Source organism: Mobula hypostoma (genome assembly GCF_963921235.1).
Source record: "Mobula hypostoma chromosome 22 unlocalized genomic scaffold, sMobHyp1.1 SUPER_22_unloc_1, whole genome shotgun sequence".
Classification (NCBI taxonomy): domain Eukaryota; kingdom Metazoa; phylum Chordata; class Chondrichthyes; order Myliobatiformes; family Myliobatidae; genus Mobula; species Mobula hypostoma.
The window spans coordinates 251,998-268,308 of NW_026948152.1; the positions used below are offsets into that span (position 1 = coordinate 251,998).

Below are 16,311 nucleotides of genomic sequence, written 5' to 3' on the forward strand. Positions count from 1 at the left end.
ACTGTCCATTTTGGCTCACTTCTTACCCCTTCTCTTCTTCAACCCTGTTCATCACCAGCCTCTGTGTCCTCTCCTCCTTCCCTTTCTCCCATAATCCATTCTCCTCTATCAGATTCTTCTTCTTCAGTCCACTGCCTCTTCTACCTATCACCTCCAGATGATTACTTCATCACCCCACTCCACCTACCCACCTTCAACCACACCTGACAACTTGCACACCTCGCCCCTCCCTCTCACATCTTTATTCTGGCTTCTATCCCCTCACATTCCAGCCCTGATAAAGCTTCTTGACCAAAAATATCCACTCTATATTCCTTACATACTCAGTGTCTCTAGTAGTTTGTGTGTGTTGCTCTGGATTCCAGCATCTGCAGAATCTCTTGTGCCTTTGTAAAATCCTCCAAACTGACACCAGGTTCTGCCACAGGTCCATTGCATGGATGACGTCTGTGGTCTGTTACCTTTCCTAAACCCAGATGTTCCAGATCAGATCTACAGGCTCTGGCTTTCCCTGTTCCTTCATGCCGGGTAAGAAATAAACTGCTCACAGTGAGGGAAAGGGCATGGGACGTGTGGTGTGGGGACGGGGCGTGGGACGTGTGGTGTGGGGACGGGGCGTGGGACGTGTGGTGTGGGGACGGGGTGTGGGACATGCAGTGTGTGTGGGGACGGGGCGTGGGACGTGTGGTGTGGGGACGGGGTGTGGGACGTGTGGTGTGGGGACGGGGCGTGGGACGTGTGGTGTGGGGACGGGGTGTGGGACGTGTGGTGTGGGGACGGGGCGTGGGACGTGTGATGTGGGGACGGGGTGTGGGACGTGTGGTGTGGGGGCCAGGGTGTGGGACGTGCGGTGTGGGGACGGGGTGTGGGACATGCAGTGTGTGGGGGGACAGGGCATGGGACGTGTGGTGTGGGGACGGGGCATGGGACGTGTGGTGTGGGGACGGGGCGTGGGACGTGTAGTGTGGGGATGGGGTGTGGGACGTGTGGTGTGGGGACGGGGTGTGGGACGTGTGGTGTGGGGGAACAGGGTGTGGGACGTGCGGTGTGGGGACGGGGTGTGGGACATGCAGTGTGTGGGGGGACAGGGCATGGGACGTGTGGTGTGTGGGGGGGACGGGGCGTGGGACATGTGTGAGGGGACAGGGCGTGGGACGTGCGGTGTGTGGGGGGACAGGGCGTGGGACGTGTGGTGTGGGGACAGTGCGTGGGACAGTGCGAGGGAAGTGCGGTGGGGGGGACAGGGCGTGGGACAGTGCGAGGGAAGTGCGGTGGGGGGGACAGGGCGTGGGACAGTGCGAGGGAAGTGCGGTAGGGGGGACAGGGCGTGGGACATGTGGTGCAAAGGGGATAGTTTGTGGGAAGTTTGAGGGGGACTGGGTGTGTGATGTGTGGTGTGAGGGACAGGGTGGGAACGTGTGATGTCTTTGATGTCTCTATCCTTGAATCTCCCTTTCCCTTTGTCTATTCTGCAGTTGTTCTGTGCCCTGTCATTCTCTCACACAATCTCTCCCCTTCACTTCATTTCTTCTCTCACATTTCCTTCTTCACATTCTGCATCTCACCCTCTCTCATCATCGTCACTCCCTATTGTGTAGGATTATCCATTGTGTGGTCTCTGTGATTTTCCATCTGACTATCCTCCGTGACCTGGAGATGTTGGCTGGGTGGCTGCGAATTTCAATCATCTATATCCTGAGTGGAATTATTGGCAACTTGGCCAGTGCGATATTCCTGCCATACAGAGCAGAGGTATGGGGTTTGTTGGGGGTGAGTGATTGGAGAAGGGATGAGGAAGGGGAAAACTCAGTAGATGGGCTGTTAGGATGAGTGTGGGGAAGGGAAGGGAGCAACATGAACAGAGTTTAGAGGGATGTTGGGTGGTCATCCTGGGAGATCCTCTCCTGCACTCAGCTGTGACAACCAGGCAACAGCTGAACTTGCAGACTGCACCTGAGGTGGCTCATTACTGAGCACTGGTAACTTCCAACTCCTGCCTTCCGCTCCATCACCTCGTAGTCTTGCCTTCATTCCCAGCTAAAGCATCTCTCCAAACCCACCATGGGCACTGGGTATGTCCTGGCTCCTTCTGCTTCCTGAGTGAGGTTGTTAAACACGGAGTGGGCATTGTGAAGATTGAATGTTATTGCAAAACGATGACACCCATAGAAACCATCAACTCATTGTTTCTGTGCCGGGCTGAGGAGGTCTTTGGCAATGCTTGGCAGCAGAGATAGAAAGGATCAAAACGTTGCAAAAGTAAGATACCTCAATGGCCATTGAAATTGTGTCAATTACCACATTTAAGAAGGAAATAACAGAATTAAGAAATTGGAACATTTGGCATAGATGGCCGTGATTTTGGAAGAAATATCTGATCCACGATTGACTTCCATTGTTCTCTGGTCAGGCCCTTTTGTGTGTCATTACTTGCATTTAAACAGTAAAATATGTTTTACACATAAAACATCTTAGGAACACTTAGAGACAGAACTTGACAGTGATCCAGAGTAATGCTGGGAATTGCAAGATCTATGGAGCAGGGAGAGGCATGGGAGAGTTGCGGGGAGGTGTTGGTGGGCAAGTTCCAGAGCTTTAGGATGGGTAAAACCAGTATGACAAGGAAGGAGAGAAAGGTTCACAGCAGACTCTGTGTAATGCCATTTTGTCTTTCCCTCGCACATTAGGTTGGACCTGCAGGTTCTCAGTTTGGTTTGCTAGCCTGCCTCTTTGTAGAATTGTTTCAGAGCTGGCAGGTTTTGGAGAAGCCATGGAAAGCGTTGATGAAGCAGCTCAGAATCCTAATGGTTCTCTTCGCAGTTGGCTTATTACCTTGGATTGACAACATTGCCCATATCTTTGGGTTCCTCAGTGGTTTCTTGCTCTCGTTTGCCTTCTTACCATACATTACCTTTGGTCGGGCTGACAAATACAGGAAACGAATATTGATTATTGGCTCCCTGTTGATGTTCATCGGACTCTCTGCATCTCTGGTGATCTGGTTCTATGCGTATCCCATTTATTGCCAGTGGTGTGAATACCTCACATGTGTCCCATTCACCAGCACATTCTGCGAGAAGTATGATCTGGATCACATTGTACACTGAACAAGGATAATCGACAGTACTCCTGGCTGGAGATGATAATGACCTTTTTAAATTCCACAGATCAACCCAGGGAAGCTGTGCCAAACTGGTTACAGGAAGCTAGCAGAAAAGCTTTGTGGATTGACCAGCTGAGTGTATCTGAATATCATTCAACACTGCACTTCTCTACCAATATTTATCCAATATTTAATAAGACCAATTTACTGTTTGTACTCATTGAATACCTTGCCTCCTACAAAATCTGGAAGTAATATTAAAGTCAGTTTATGAGGAAGTTGAATCACCACTTGCTTGCCAGGGAGTACAACCCTTAAATTTTCCCTGTTCTCACCAACCCACAGCCAGACACCATGTTAACTGAGCGTGCACGCTGGACAGGGGAAATGGGGTCCACAATGGACAGGGGAAATGGGGTCCACAATGGACAGGGGAAGAGAGGTCCACACTGGACAGGGGAAGAGAGGTCCACACTGGACAGGGGAAGAAGGGTCCACACTGGATAGGGGAAAAGGGGTCCACGCTGGACAGTGGAAAAAGGGTCCACACTGGATAGGGGAAAAGAGGTCCACACTGGGCAGGAAAAAGGGGTCCACACTGGACAGGGAAAAGGGATCCACACTGGACAGGGAAAAGGGGTCCAAACTGGATAGGGGAAAAGGGGTCCATGCTGGACAGGGGAAAAGGGGGTCCACACTCAATAGAGGAGAAGGGGTCCAAACTGGATAGGGGAAAAGGGGTCCACACTGGATTGGGGAAAAGGGGTCCACACTGGGTAGGGGAAAAGGGGTCCACACTGGATTGGGGAATAGGGGTCCACACTGGGTAGGGGAAAAGGGCTCCAGGCAGCATCTGTGGAAGTGAATGAACGGTCAATATTTTGGGTTGAGACCATTGTTCAGGATTGGAAAGACATGGCAAATAGGATTGGTGTAGATGGTACAATTGTTGGCGTGGAGATGAGGGACAACAGAGCCTGTTTCTTTGTTGCCCAACTCTAGTTTCAGGTAATGAAGCTGAGCAAGAGAGTGACGGTAACTGGTGAGTGTAGAGACCAGGGGGTGTGGGGGGTGACTGGTGAATGTAGAGACCAGGGGGTGTGGGGGGTGACTGGTGAGTGTAGAGTCCAGGGGGTGTGGGGGGTGACTGGTGAGTGTGGAGACAAGGGGGTGTGGGGGTGACCGGTGAGTGTAGAGTCCAGGGGGTGTGGGGGGTGACTGGTGAGTGTGGAGACCAGGGGGTGTGGGAGGGGGACGACTGGTTAGTGTAGAGACTATGGAGTGTGGGGGGGGGGGTTTACTGGTTAGTAGAGACCAAGGGGTGTGGGGGGTGACTGGTGGGTGTAGAGACCAGGGGGTGTGGGGGGAGACTGGTGGGTGTAGAGACCAGGGGGTGTGGAGGGGTGACTGGTGAGTGTAGAGACCAGGGGGTGACTGGTGAGTGTAGAGACGGGGGGTGTGGGGTGGTGACTGGTGAGTGTAGAGATCAGAGGGTGCTGGGGGGTGACTGGTGAGTTCAGAGACCAGGGGGTGACTGGTGAGTGTAGAGACCGGGGGGGTGTGGGGTGGTGACTGGTGAGTGTAGAGATCAGAGGGTGTTGTGGGGTGACTGGTGAGTTCAGAGACCAGGGGGTGACTGGTGAGTGTAGAGACCAAGGGTGAATGTGACTGGTGAGTGTAGAGACCAGGGGGTGTGGGAGGTGACTGGTGAGTGTAGAGACCGGGGGGTGTCGGGGGGTGACTGGTGAGTGTAGAGACCAGGGGGTGTGGGGGGTGACTGGTGAGTATAGAGACCAGGGGGTGTGGGGGGGGGTGGGGTGACTTGTGATTGTAGAGACCAGGGGGTGAATGTGACTGGTGAGTGTAGAGACCAGGGGGTGTGTGGGGGTGGTGACTGGTGAATGTAGAGACCGGGGGGGGTGTGGGGGGGTGACTGGTGAGTGTAGAGACCAGGGGGTGTGGGAGGTGACTGGTGAGTGTAGAGACCGGGGGGTGTCGGGGGGTGACTGGTGAGTGTAGAGACCAGGGGGTGTGGGGGGTGACTGGTGAGTGTAGAGACCAGGGGGTGTGGGGGGTGACTGGTGAGTGTAGACACCAGATGATGTGTGGGGTGACTGGTGAGTGTAGAGACCAGGGGATGTGGGGGGTGACTGGTGAGTGTAGAGACCAGGGGGTGTGGTGACTGGTGAGTGTAGACACCAGATGATGTGTGGGGTGACTGGTGAGTGTAGAGACCAGGGGGTGTGGGGTGGTGACTGGTGAGTGTAGAGACCAGGGGGTGAATGTGACTGGTGAGTGTAGAGACCAGGGGGTGTGTGTGTGGGGGGGTGACTTGTGATTGTAGAGACCAGGGGGTGTGGGGGGTGACTGGTGAGTGTAGAGACCAGGGGGTGTGGTGACTGGTGAGTGTAGACACCAGATGATGTGTGGGGTGACTGGTGAATGTAGAGACCAGGGGGTGATGGTGACTGGTGAGTGTAGAGACCAGGGGGTGTGGGGGGGGGGGTGACTTGTGATTGTAGAGACCAGGGGGCATGGGGGGTGACTGGTGAGTGTAGAGACCAGGGGGTGTGGGGGGGGATGACCGGTGACTGTGGAGACAAGGAGTTGTGGGTGGTGACTGGTGAGTGTAGAGACCAGGGTGTGTGGGGGATGACTGGTGAATGTAGAGACCGGGGGGGGGGGGGGTGGGGGGGGTGACTGGTGAGTGTCGAGACCAGGTGGTGTGGGAGGTGACTGGTGAGTGTAGAGACCAGGGGGTGTGGGGGGTGACTGGTGAGTGTAGAGACCAGGTGGTGTGGGAGGTGACTTGTGAGTCTAGAGATCAGGGGTTGTGGGGGGGGGGCGGGTGTGTGGTGACTGGTGAGTGTAGAGACCAGGGGATGTTTGAGGTGACTGGTGAGTGTAGAGACCAGGGGGTGATGGTGACTGGAGAGTGTAGAGACCAGGGGGTGTGGGAGTTGACAGGTGTGTAGAGACCAGCAGGTGACGGTGACTGGTGAGTGTAGAGACCAGGGGTTTGGGGGGTGACTGTTGAATGTAGAGACCAGTGGGTATGGGGGGGTGACTGGTGAGTGTAGAGACCAAGGGGTGTGGGGGGTGACTGGTGAGTGTGGAGACCAGGGGGTGTGGGGGGTGACTGGTGAGTGTAGAGACCAAGGGGTGTGGAGGGTGACTGGTGAGTGTAGAGACCAGGGGTTTGGGTGATGACTGTTGAGTGTAGAGACCAGGGGGTATGGGGGGTGACTGGTGAGTGTAGAGACCAAGGGGTGTGGGGGGGTGACTGGTGAGTGTAGAGACCAAGGGGTGTGGGGGGGTGACTGGTGACTGTAGAGACCCGGGGGTGTGGGAGTTGACTGGTGACTGTAGAGACCAACAGGTGACGGTGACTGGTAAGTGTAGGGACTAGGGGTCTGGGGGGTGATGATGTGTGTAGAGACCAGGGAGTGTGGGAGGGTGACTGGTGAGTGTAGAGACCGTGGGGTGTGGGGGGTGACTGGTGAGTGTAGAGACTGTGGGGTGTAGGGTGTGACTGGTGAGTGTGGAGACCAGGGGTTGACGGTGACTGGTGAGTGTAGAGACCAGGGGGTATGGGGGGTGACTGGTGAGTGTAGAGACCGTGGGGTGTGGGGGGTGACTGGTGAGTGTAGGGACCAAGGGGTGACGGTGACTGGTGAGTGTAGAGACCAGGGGATGTGGGGGGTGACTGATGAGTGTAGAGACCAGGGGATTACGGTGACTGGTGGGTGTAGAGACTAGGGTGTGTTTGGGATGACTGGTGTGTGAAAAGACCAGGGGGTGTGGGAGGTGACTTGTCAGTGTAGAGATCAGGGGTTGTGGGGGGGGTGGGGTGGTGACTGGTGTGCGTAGAGACCAGGGGTTATGGGAGGTGACTGGTGAGTGTAGAGACCAGGGGGTGTGGGAGATTACTTTGGAGTGTGGAGACCAGGGGGCGTGGGAGTTGACTGGTGAGTGTAGAGACCAGGGGGTGTAGGGTGTGACTGGTGAGTGTAGAGACCAGGGGGTGTGGGAGTTGACTGGTGAGTGTAGAGACCAGGGGGTGTGGGAGTTGACTGATGAGTGTAGAGACCAGGGGGTGTGGGGTGTGACTGGTGAGTGTAGAGACCAGGGGGTGTGGGAGGTGACTGGTGAGTGTAGACACCAGGGGGTGACTGGTGAGTGTAGAGACCGTGGAGTGTGGGGTGTGACTGGTGGGTGTAGAGACCAGGGGTTGTGGGAGGTGACTGGTGAGTGTAGAGACCAGGGAGTATGGGAGGTGACTGGTGAGTGTAGAGACTAGAGGGTGTGGGAGTTGACTGATGAGTGTAGAGATCTTGGGGTGTGGGGGGTGACTGGTGAGTGTGGAGACCAGGGGTTGATGGTGACTGGTGGGTGTAGAGACCAGGGGTTGTGGGAGGTGACTGGTGAGTGTAGAGACCAGGGAGTGTGGGAGATTACTTTTGAGTATAGAGACCAGGGGGCGTGGGAGTTGACCGCTGAGTGTAGAGGCCAGTGGGTGATGGTGAGTGGTGAGTGTAGAGACCAGGGGGTGTGGGAGGTGACTGGTGAGTGTAGAGACCAGGGGGTGTGGGGGGGCGGTCACTGGTGAGTGTAGAGACCAGGGGGTGTGGGGGGGCGGTCACTGGTGAGTGTAGAGACCAGGGGGTATGGGCTGTGACTGGTGAGTGTAGAGACCAGGGGGTGTGGGAGGTGACTGGTGAGTGTAGAGACCAGGGGGTGTGGGGGGGGCGGACACTGGTGAGTGTAGAGACCAGGGGCTGACGGTGACTGGTGAGTGTAGAGATCAGGTGGTGTGGGGGGGGGCAGTCACTGATGAGTGTAGAGACCAGGGGGTATGGGGGTGACTGGTGAGTGTAGAGACCAGGGGGTGTGGGAGTTGACATGTGGGTGTAGAGACCAGCGGGTGACGGTGACTGGTGAGTGCAGAGACCAGGAGTTTGGGGGTTGACTGTTGAGTGTAGAGACCAGGGGGTATGGGGGGTGACTGGTGAGTGTAGAGACCAAGGGGTTGGGGTTGACTGTTGAGTGTAGAGACCAGGGGGTATGGGGGGTGACTGGTGAGTGTAGAGACCAAGGGGTCGGGGTTGACTGGTGGGTGTAGAGACCAGGGGGTGTGGGAGTTGATTGGTGAGTGTAGAGACCAGCGGGTGATGGTCTCTGGTGAGTGTAGAGACTAGGGGTTTGGGGGGTGACTGATGTGTGTAGAGACCAGGGGGTGTGGGGAGGTTACTGGTGAGTGTGGAGACCGGGGGGTGTTGGGGGGGGGGGTGACTGGTGAGTATAGAGACCAGGGGGTGTGGGGGGCGGTCACTGGTGACCAGGATGCATGGGGTGTGACTGGTGAGTGTAGAGACCAAGGGGTGTGGAGAGTGACTGGCGAGTGTAGAGGCCAGGGGGTGTGAGTGTGACTGGTCAGTGTAGAGACCAGTGGGTGTGGGGGGTGATTGGTGAGTGCAGAGATCAGGGGTTGTGGGGGGGTGTGGTGACTGGTGAGTGTAGAGACCAGGGAGTGACCGTGACTGGTGAGTATAGAGACCAGGGTGTGTGGGGCGGCAGTCACTGGTGAGTGTAGAGACCAGGGGGTGACGGTGACTGGTGAGTGTAGAGACCAGGGGGTGTGGGGGGTGACTGGTGAGTGTAGAGACCAGGGGGTGTGGGAGGTGACTGGTGAGTGTAGAGACCAGGTGGTTTGGGGGATGAATTGTCTGTATGGAGACCAGGGTAAATCAGGGTGACTAGCGTGTTTGAGACTGGGCGGGTGTCAGGGGTTACTGGTGTGTTTGTCGATCAGGGGGCATGGAGGATGACTGGTCTGTATGGATACGAGTGGGTGTGGTGTATGACTGACGTTTGTGGAGACCAGCGTGTTTGCGGGGATGACTGGTGCGTGTCACTGGAGAAAAGTACTGGTAGGTATGAAAGAGTTTCTTTCCCTCGACAGAGCAAAGTACAACAGGCATCATTGAGGCACTTTCGATCAAAAGGCCTGGCTGGCCTAACATGAGGCTCAATACTTTATGCTAAACATCAAACTACAATTCCATACGACCATAAGATCTAGGAACAGAAGTAGGCCATTTGGCTCATCAAGTCTGCCCCGCCATTCAATCATGGGCTGATCCAATTCTTCCAGTCATCCTTATTCCCCTGCTTTGTCCCCATACCCTTTGATCCCCTGTCTGATCAAGAACCTATCTATCTCTACCCTAAATGCACCCAATCACTTGGCCTCCACAGCCAGTCTTGGCAACGAATACCACAGATTTACCACCCTCTGACTAAAGTAATTTCTCCACATCTCTGTTCTAAATGGACGTCCTTCAATCCTGAAGTTGTGCCTTCTTGTCCTAGAATCCATATTTACAATGTATCCACAATGCTTTCTTTGAAATTAAACACAAACTTCACACCTCCCAATTTGCACCCACAACACAGATATCTAAATGAATATTAATCAGCATTGTCTGGGCCTAAATTCATGGGTTTAATGAACCCAAAGCTGCATTTTAAATTAAATTTACAATTTTTATTCAGATTTGAAGATTTGTGGGGGAAGTCATTTGCTAAATGTAAACGTCTAATCTCAAAAATTGCTCCAACAGGGGTGTACGGATGATTGGCATGTGTGGGAGTGTGGGGGTGACTACTGTATGTAGGAGATCAAGATTTGGGGGGGTGACCTGTGTGTGCAGACCAGTGGGTGTGGGGGTTGTCTGGTGTGTGGAGAATGGGGTGGGGAGGGGTGACTGGAATGTGTGTGGACAACATGGGGAGAGGGGGTGACTGCTGTGTGTGGAGACAAGGAGGTGTGGGGTGTGACAGGTGTGTGTGTGTGTGTGTGTGTGTGTGGAGACCAGTGTGTGTCTGAAAAGTGTCATAAGGTCAGATGATGTTGAATCATTGACCTTAAGGTAAAAGAACCTGTGGGGGAAAATGATCATAATATGTTTGAATTCACCCTGAAATTTGAGAAGGGGTAGCTAAAGTCGAATGTATCAGTATTACCATGGAGAAAAGGGAATTACAGAGGCATGAGAGAGGAGTTGGCAAGAACTGATTGGGAAAAGAACACTGGCAGGGATGACGGCAGAGCAACAGTGGCTGGAATTTCTGAAAGCAATTTGGAAGGCAGTGGATATATACATCTGAATGAGGAAGAAGTATTCTAAAGGAAAGATAACACAACCATGGCTAACAAGAGAAGTCAAAAACAACATAAAACCCAGAGAGGGCATATGAGTAGAGCAAATAATTGTGGGGTTGGAGGATTGTGAAGCTTTCAAATACAACAGAAGGCAACTAAAAATGTAATTAAGAAGATAAAGCTGGAATATGAAATTAAGCTCGCCAATAATATTAAAGAAGATACCAAAAGTTTCTTCAGATACATAAAGTGTAAAAGAGAGGCAAGAGAGGTTATCAGACCACTGGAAAATGATGCTGGAGAGGTAGTAATGGGGGACAACAAAATGGCATACGAACTGAATAAGCATCTTGCATCAATCTTCACTGTGGAAGACACCAGCAGTATGGTGGAAGTTCCAGGTGTCAGGGGTCATGAAGTGTATGAAGTTACCGTAACTAGAGAGAAGGTTCTTGGGAAACTGAAAAGTCTGAAAGTAGATAAGTAGCCTGGACTGCATGGTTTATGCCCCAGAGTTCTGAAAGAGGTGGCTGAAGAGATTATGGAGGCATTACTAATGATCTTTCAAGAATCACTAGATTTTGGAATTGTTCCAGAAGACTGGAAAATTGCAAATGTCACTCCACTCTTTAAACAGGGAGAAAGGATGCAGAAATGAAACTATGGGCCAGTTAGTTTGACCTAAGTGGCTGGGAAGATGTTGGAGTTAATAATTAAGGATGAGGTCTCAGGGTATTTGGAGGCACATGATAAAATAGGCCATGTTCAGTATGGTTTCCTCAAGAGAAAATCTTGCCTGACAAATCTGCTGGAATTATTTGAAGAAATAACAAGCAGGATAGACAAACGAGAATCAGTTGTTGTATACTTGGATATTCAGAAGGTATTTGACAAGGTACCACACATGAAGCTGCTTAACAAGCTATGAGCCCATTGTATTACAGGAAATATTCTAGCATGGATAAAGCAGTTGCTGATTGGCAGGAGGCAAATATTGGGAATTTTCTGGCTGTCTGCCGGTGACTAGTCATGTTCCACAAGGTGTCTGTCATGGGACTGATTTATTTTTATGTTATATTTCAATGATGGCACTACTGACAGCTTTTCATCACCAACAGTGAAGGCAGGTAGAGTGGGTGGGACACTGGTACTCCATTGACAAACCACTTCTGTCTTGGTGGTATTGACAGTCAGCCCCATCCTGCTGTACGCTCTCACCGCCACAGCAAGGACAGCCTGAAGATCCTCCGGAGTATGGGCCACAAGAGCACAGTCGTCTGCATACTGCAGCTCCAGGACCCGCTCTCTATGGAGTTTGGTGGTTGCGTGGAGCCTCTTGATGTCAAAGAGGTTGCCATCTAATCTGACGTCCACTAACACGCCGCTGCTGTCTTCAATCTTGTTATGGAGAAACTTGGTAACACACAAGTGGAAGATGTTAAAGAGCAGTGGCACGAGTACACACCCCTGCCTCACCTCTATGCATACAAGGAAGGGCTCAAACTCTTGTCCTCCTATGGTCACCCGAGCAGTCATCTTATCGTCGAACTGACAGAGGATGTTAACAAATTTATTGGGACAGCCAAACCTGAGGAGGTGGTGGCAGTAATGCACCATTAAGCTGGATGCCAACCGCCGTAAAACAAGATACAGAACCTGAGGAGGTCATAACACAAAGACCATAAGACAAAGGAGCAGAAGTCGGCCATTCGGTCCATCGAGTCTGCTCCGCCATTTTATCATGAGCTGATCCATTCTCCCATTTTGTCCCACTCCCCGGCCTTCTCACCATAACCTTTGATGCCCTGGCTACTCAGATACCTATCAATCTCTGCCTTAAATACACCCAATGACTTGGCCTCCACTGCCGCCCATGGCAACAAATTCCATAGATTCACCATCCTCTGACTAAAAAAATTTCTTCGCATCTCTGTTCTGAATGTGTGCCCTTCAATCCTTAAGTCATGCCCTCTCGTACTAGACTCCCCCACCATGGGAAACAATTTTGCCACATCCCCTCTGTCCATGCCTTTCAACATTTGAAATGTTTCTGTGAGGTCCCCCCTCATTCTTCTAAACTCCAAGGTATACAGTCCAAGAGCGGACAAACGTTCCTCATCTGTTAACCCTCTCATTCCCGGAATCATTCTAGTGAATCTTCTCTGTACCCTCTCCAACGTCAGCACATCCTTTCTTAAATAAGGAGACCAAAGCTGCCCACAGTACTCCAAGTGAGGTCTCACCAGTGCCTTATAGAGCCTCAACATCACATCCCTGCTCCTATACTCTATTCCTCTAGAAATGAATGCCAACATTGCATTCGCCTTCTTCACTACCGACTCAACCTGGAGGTTAACCTTAAGGGTATCCTGCACAAGGACTCCCAAGTCCTGTTGCATCTCAGAACCTTGAATTCTCTCCCCATTTAAATAATAGTCCGCTCGTTTATTTCTTCTGCCAAGTGCATAACCATACACTTTCCAACGTTGTATTTCAAATATCCCATAAGAGCTCTCTTTGCACAGTGTTGAATGCTTTGGAGAGGTCAACAAAGGCCATAAGCAGGTCCTGATGTTGCTCCCGGCACTTTTCCTGAAGCTGCCGGGCTGTGAAGATCATGTCGATCGTGCTCCTGTTCTTCCTAAATCCACACTGCGATTCAGGCAGCGTTGACTCGGTGATGTTGCTCATGAGTCTCTGAAGCATCACCTTAGCCAGGACCTTTCCAGCGGCAGAAAGGAGTGATATGCCCCTACTATTGCCGCAGATGGCCTTGTCACCCTTGTTCTTATAACTGACAACGATGTTTGCATTTCTCCATTGCTGTGGGATGTTCTCATCAGTCCAGGTCTTGGTGATGTACTGGTAGAGGGTGTGCATACACACGTACCCTCCGTTCTTCAGTAACTCAGCAGGGATATTGTCAGTGTCAGGGGACTTGTTGTTCTTAAGGGAATGGACAGCTGATAGAACCTCCTGGAAGGTTGGTGGTAGACTGAGGTCGTGAATAGGAGGAAGTTCAGGCAGTTCGTCCAGGATGGTGGGGTCTGCATCAGAGTCCTGATTAAGCAGGGTGTTAAAATGCTCAGCCCACCTCAGCAGAATGGTATTCTGATTATTCAGAAGTGTTAGACCATCTGCTGTTTTCAGGAGAGTAATGCATCGATTTATTGGGCCGTAGATGGTTTTGACAGCAATGTAAAAATTATGCATGTCATTATTATTGGCAAAGGACTGGATTTCCTGTGCCTTTTCAGTCCACCACTCATTTTGTATGGCCCGTATTGCCTTTTGCACTTCCCTCCGAGCTGCCTGCCAATGCTGCCTGATGCTGATGGATGAAGGGTTATCTAAAGTTGCTCGGTGTGCTTTGTGCATGGCTTTAAGCAAGTTGTGGATGGTGTCTGAGTTATTGTCAAACCAGCCCTGGTGGTTCCTGCTCTTATGGCCGATGGATTGGGCTGCTGCCTCATAGAGCGCAGAGCTGATACAGGTCCACTGTTGTTCATTGGTATTTTCTGAGCTCAGACAAGGTTCCAGCTCCCTTAGTTTCTCAGCTAGGATGCATCGAAACTCACTTCTTGCTTCTGTGTTTCTCAGGCGGTTGAAATTTAGCCGCTTTTTATTGGGTTTTTGCAGCCGCAAGGGGGGACGCACTTTCATATGGAGCTTGGCCACAATCATATGGTGGTCAGTCCAGCACTCTGCACCTCTCATGGCACGGGTGATAAGAACATCCTTGATGTCACTACGTCTCAGAATGATGAAGTCGATCATGTGCCAATGTTTAGAGCGAGGGTGCATCCACGAGGTCTTATATTTTGCCTTCTGCTGGAAGATGGTGTTGGTTATGGTAAGGTTATGCTCAGAACAAAGAGTAAGTAGCCTCATGCCATTTGCATTCACCTTGCCGATACCATGCCTACCTAGCGCTCCACTCCATATCCTGTTCTTCTAGAAAGGTTTCCCCCCAGGTGGACAACATCTCCACGGAGTAGGACTGGCTATCAAGAACACCTTTCTACCAAGCCTCACAGAAACACCTGTTGGTGTTAGTGAAAGATTATTGACTCTCCGTATCCCCCAGCAAAGAAATGTTATGCCACACTTCTCAGTGCCTATGCACCAACTTTGCCATTTGAGAATGAGGCCAAGGAATGCTTTTAGCAAACATTGGATGACGCTCTTTGCCGGATCCCTAAGAATGATAGATCCTTTTGCTTGGGGACTTCAACGCTCGGGTGGGACAGAACAACAGGATATGGAGTCTGTATACTGCACGCATTGAAGTATAACACCTTCAGTCTTGTATTCACCCTCTTCTATTCTGTCTGCCTTTTACGTTGCAACGTATCCTGTTGACTGCAATTTTGCCCTATGAACAGCCTCTTCTCACTATTGCTTTGTTTAGAAACCAACTACCTCATCCTCAGCACTATCACTCCAGTTCCCATACCCCTGCCAAATTAATTTAGAGCCTCCTGTACAGCTCGAGGCATTTGATTCGGTTAATTGGAATTTTCTTTACAGAGTTTTACATAGATTTGGTCTACATGACACAATTATTAAAACTATACAGGCACTATCTGACAATCCTATTGCTAGGATTAAAATCAATAGATATTTATCTAATAGTTTTACCATAGAAAGGAGCTCAAGACAGGGTTGTGCATGGTCACCGCTACTCTTCGCATTATGTCTGGAACCATTAGCTTAACACATCAGACATTATGAAGATATCAGGGGAATTACTATTAAAGGGACAGAACATAAATTGGCCTGTTACGCGAATGACATTTTGAGCTATCTAGGGCAACCAACATACTCTTTATCTAAATTGATGCAATCCTTTGAACAATATGGGTAATTATCAGGATACAAGACCAACATAGATAAAACCTAACTACTTTCATATAACTATAGCCCACCAAGAGAAATTGAAAGTAGATATCCTTAGGCATGGCAAACAGAGTCTGTCAAATATTTGGGCATCATTATGCCAAAATATTTGCCAAAATTATCAGAATGAAATTATCAGCCTATATATAAAAAAATTAAGAAAGATATAACAAGATGGAATCTAATTCCTTTTCTTGGTCTCAGTTCAAGGATTGAATCTATTAAAATCAATATACTGCCCAGACTACTATATCTCTTTCAGACCCTACCAATAGAGATTAACTAAAATCAATTCAATGAATAGAACAAGATGCTATCAAGATATATATGGCAAGGTAAAAGGCCTAGAATTCATCTCAAAACTTTGCAATTAGCCAAGGAAAAGGGGAGATGGGGTCTACCTTCTCTTAGAGGTTATTATTTTGCAGCACAGTTGAGAGCCGTGATATGCTGGTACAATCCATCATATGACGCTCAATGGAAAAACATTGAGGAGAGGATACTCTCCATCCCCATACAGGCAATTTTGGCTGATAACAACTTACAAAGTTACATAAATACTATTGACAACCCATGGGTGAAATGGACTCTTAAAATATGGAAAACGATTATAAAAAAATAAACTAGAGAGAGACATTGCAATTCTTAAATGGTGTGCATACGACTCGGATTTTATGTCGAGCAAACTGGATGCTAGATTTAAGGACCGGACAGCCAAAGGAATAACAGCTATTTGCAATATAATGAAAGAAGGAACACTGTTCAGTTTTGAAATGCTCAAAGAGAAACACTTATTAGAAAAACAAGGCTTTTATCGATATTTACAGATGTGACAGTATGTTAATAGGACAGTAAAAAATGTAACCAAGGCAAGTACATGCTCGATAGAGCTATTTAGAAAAGCGTATGATTCAGACAATGGTAGTAGAATAATTTCAAGCGTGTATAAGCGTTTGTCAAATCTTAAAACACATTCGACTTCATACATTAAAACAAAATGGGAGAAGGAAGGAGGGATAATAATATCTGAGGAAGACTGGACAATAATATGGAGGTATCAATGGAAGTGTACAAGTTCACAGAAATGGAGGGAGTTCGGGTGGAAAAACTTGATAAGATATTTTATTACAGCCTCTCAGAAATC

General features: G+C 50.2%; 1 protein-coding gene across 2 annotated transcripts in view; it reads left to right on the forward strand.

Annotated features, from left to right (window-relative positions):
- The window catches only part of LOC134341304 (inactive rhomboid protein 2-like), a 103,440-nt gene extending 100,070 nt beyond the window's left edge, over positions 1-3,370 (forward strand). For both annotated transcript variants that reach the window (XM_063039181.1, XM_063039182.1), the window contains 3 exons: positions 428-528; positions 1,599-1,752; positions 2,688-3,370. In XM_063039181.1, the coding sequence (XP_062895251.1) occupies positions 428-528; positions 1,599-1,752; positions 2,688-3,107 (675 nt within the window). In that variant the 3' untranslated portion in view covers positions 3,108-3,370. The remainder of the gene's footprint in view (positions 1-427; positions 529-1,598; positions 1,753-2,687) is intronic.
- Positions 3,371-16,311: the final 12,941 nt, after the last annotated feature.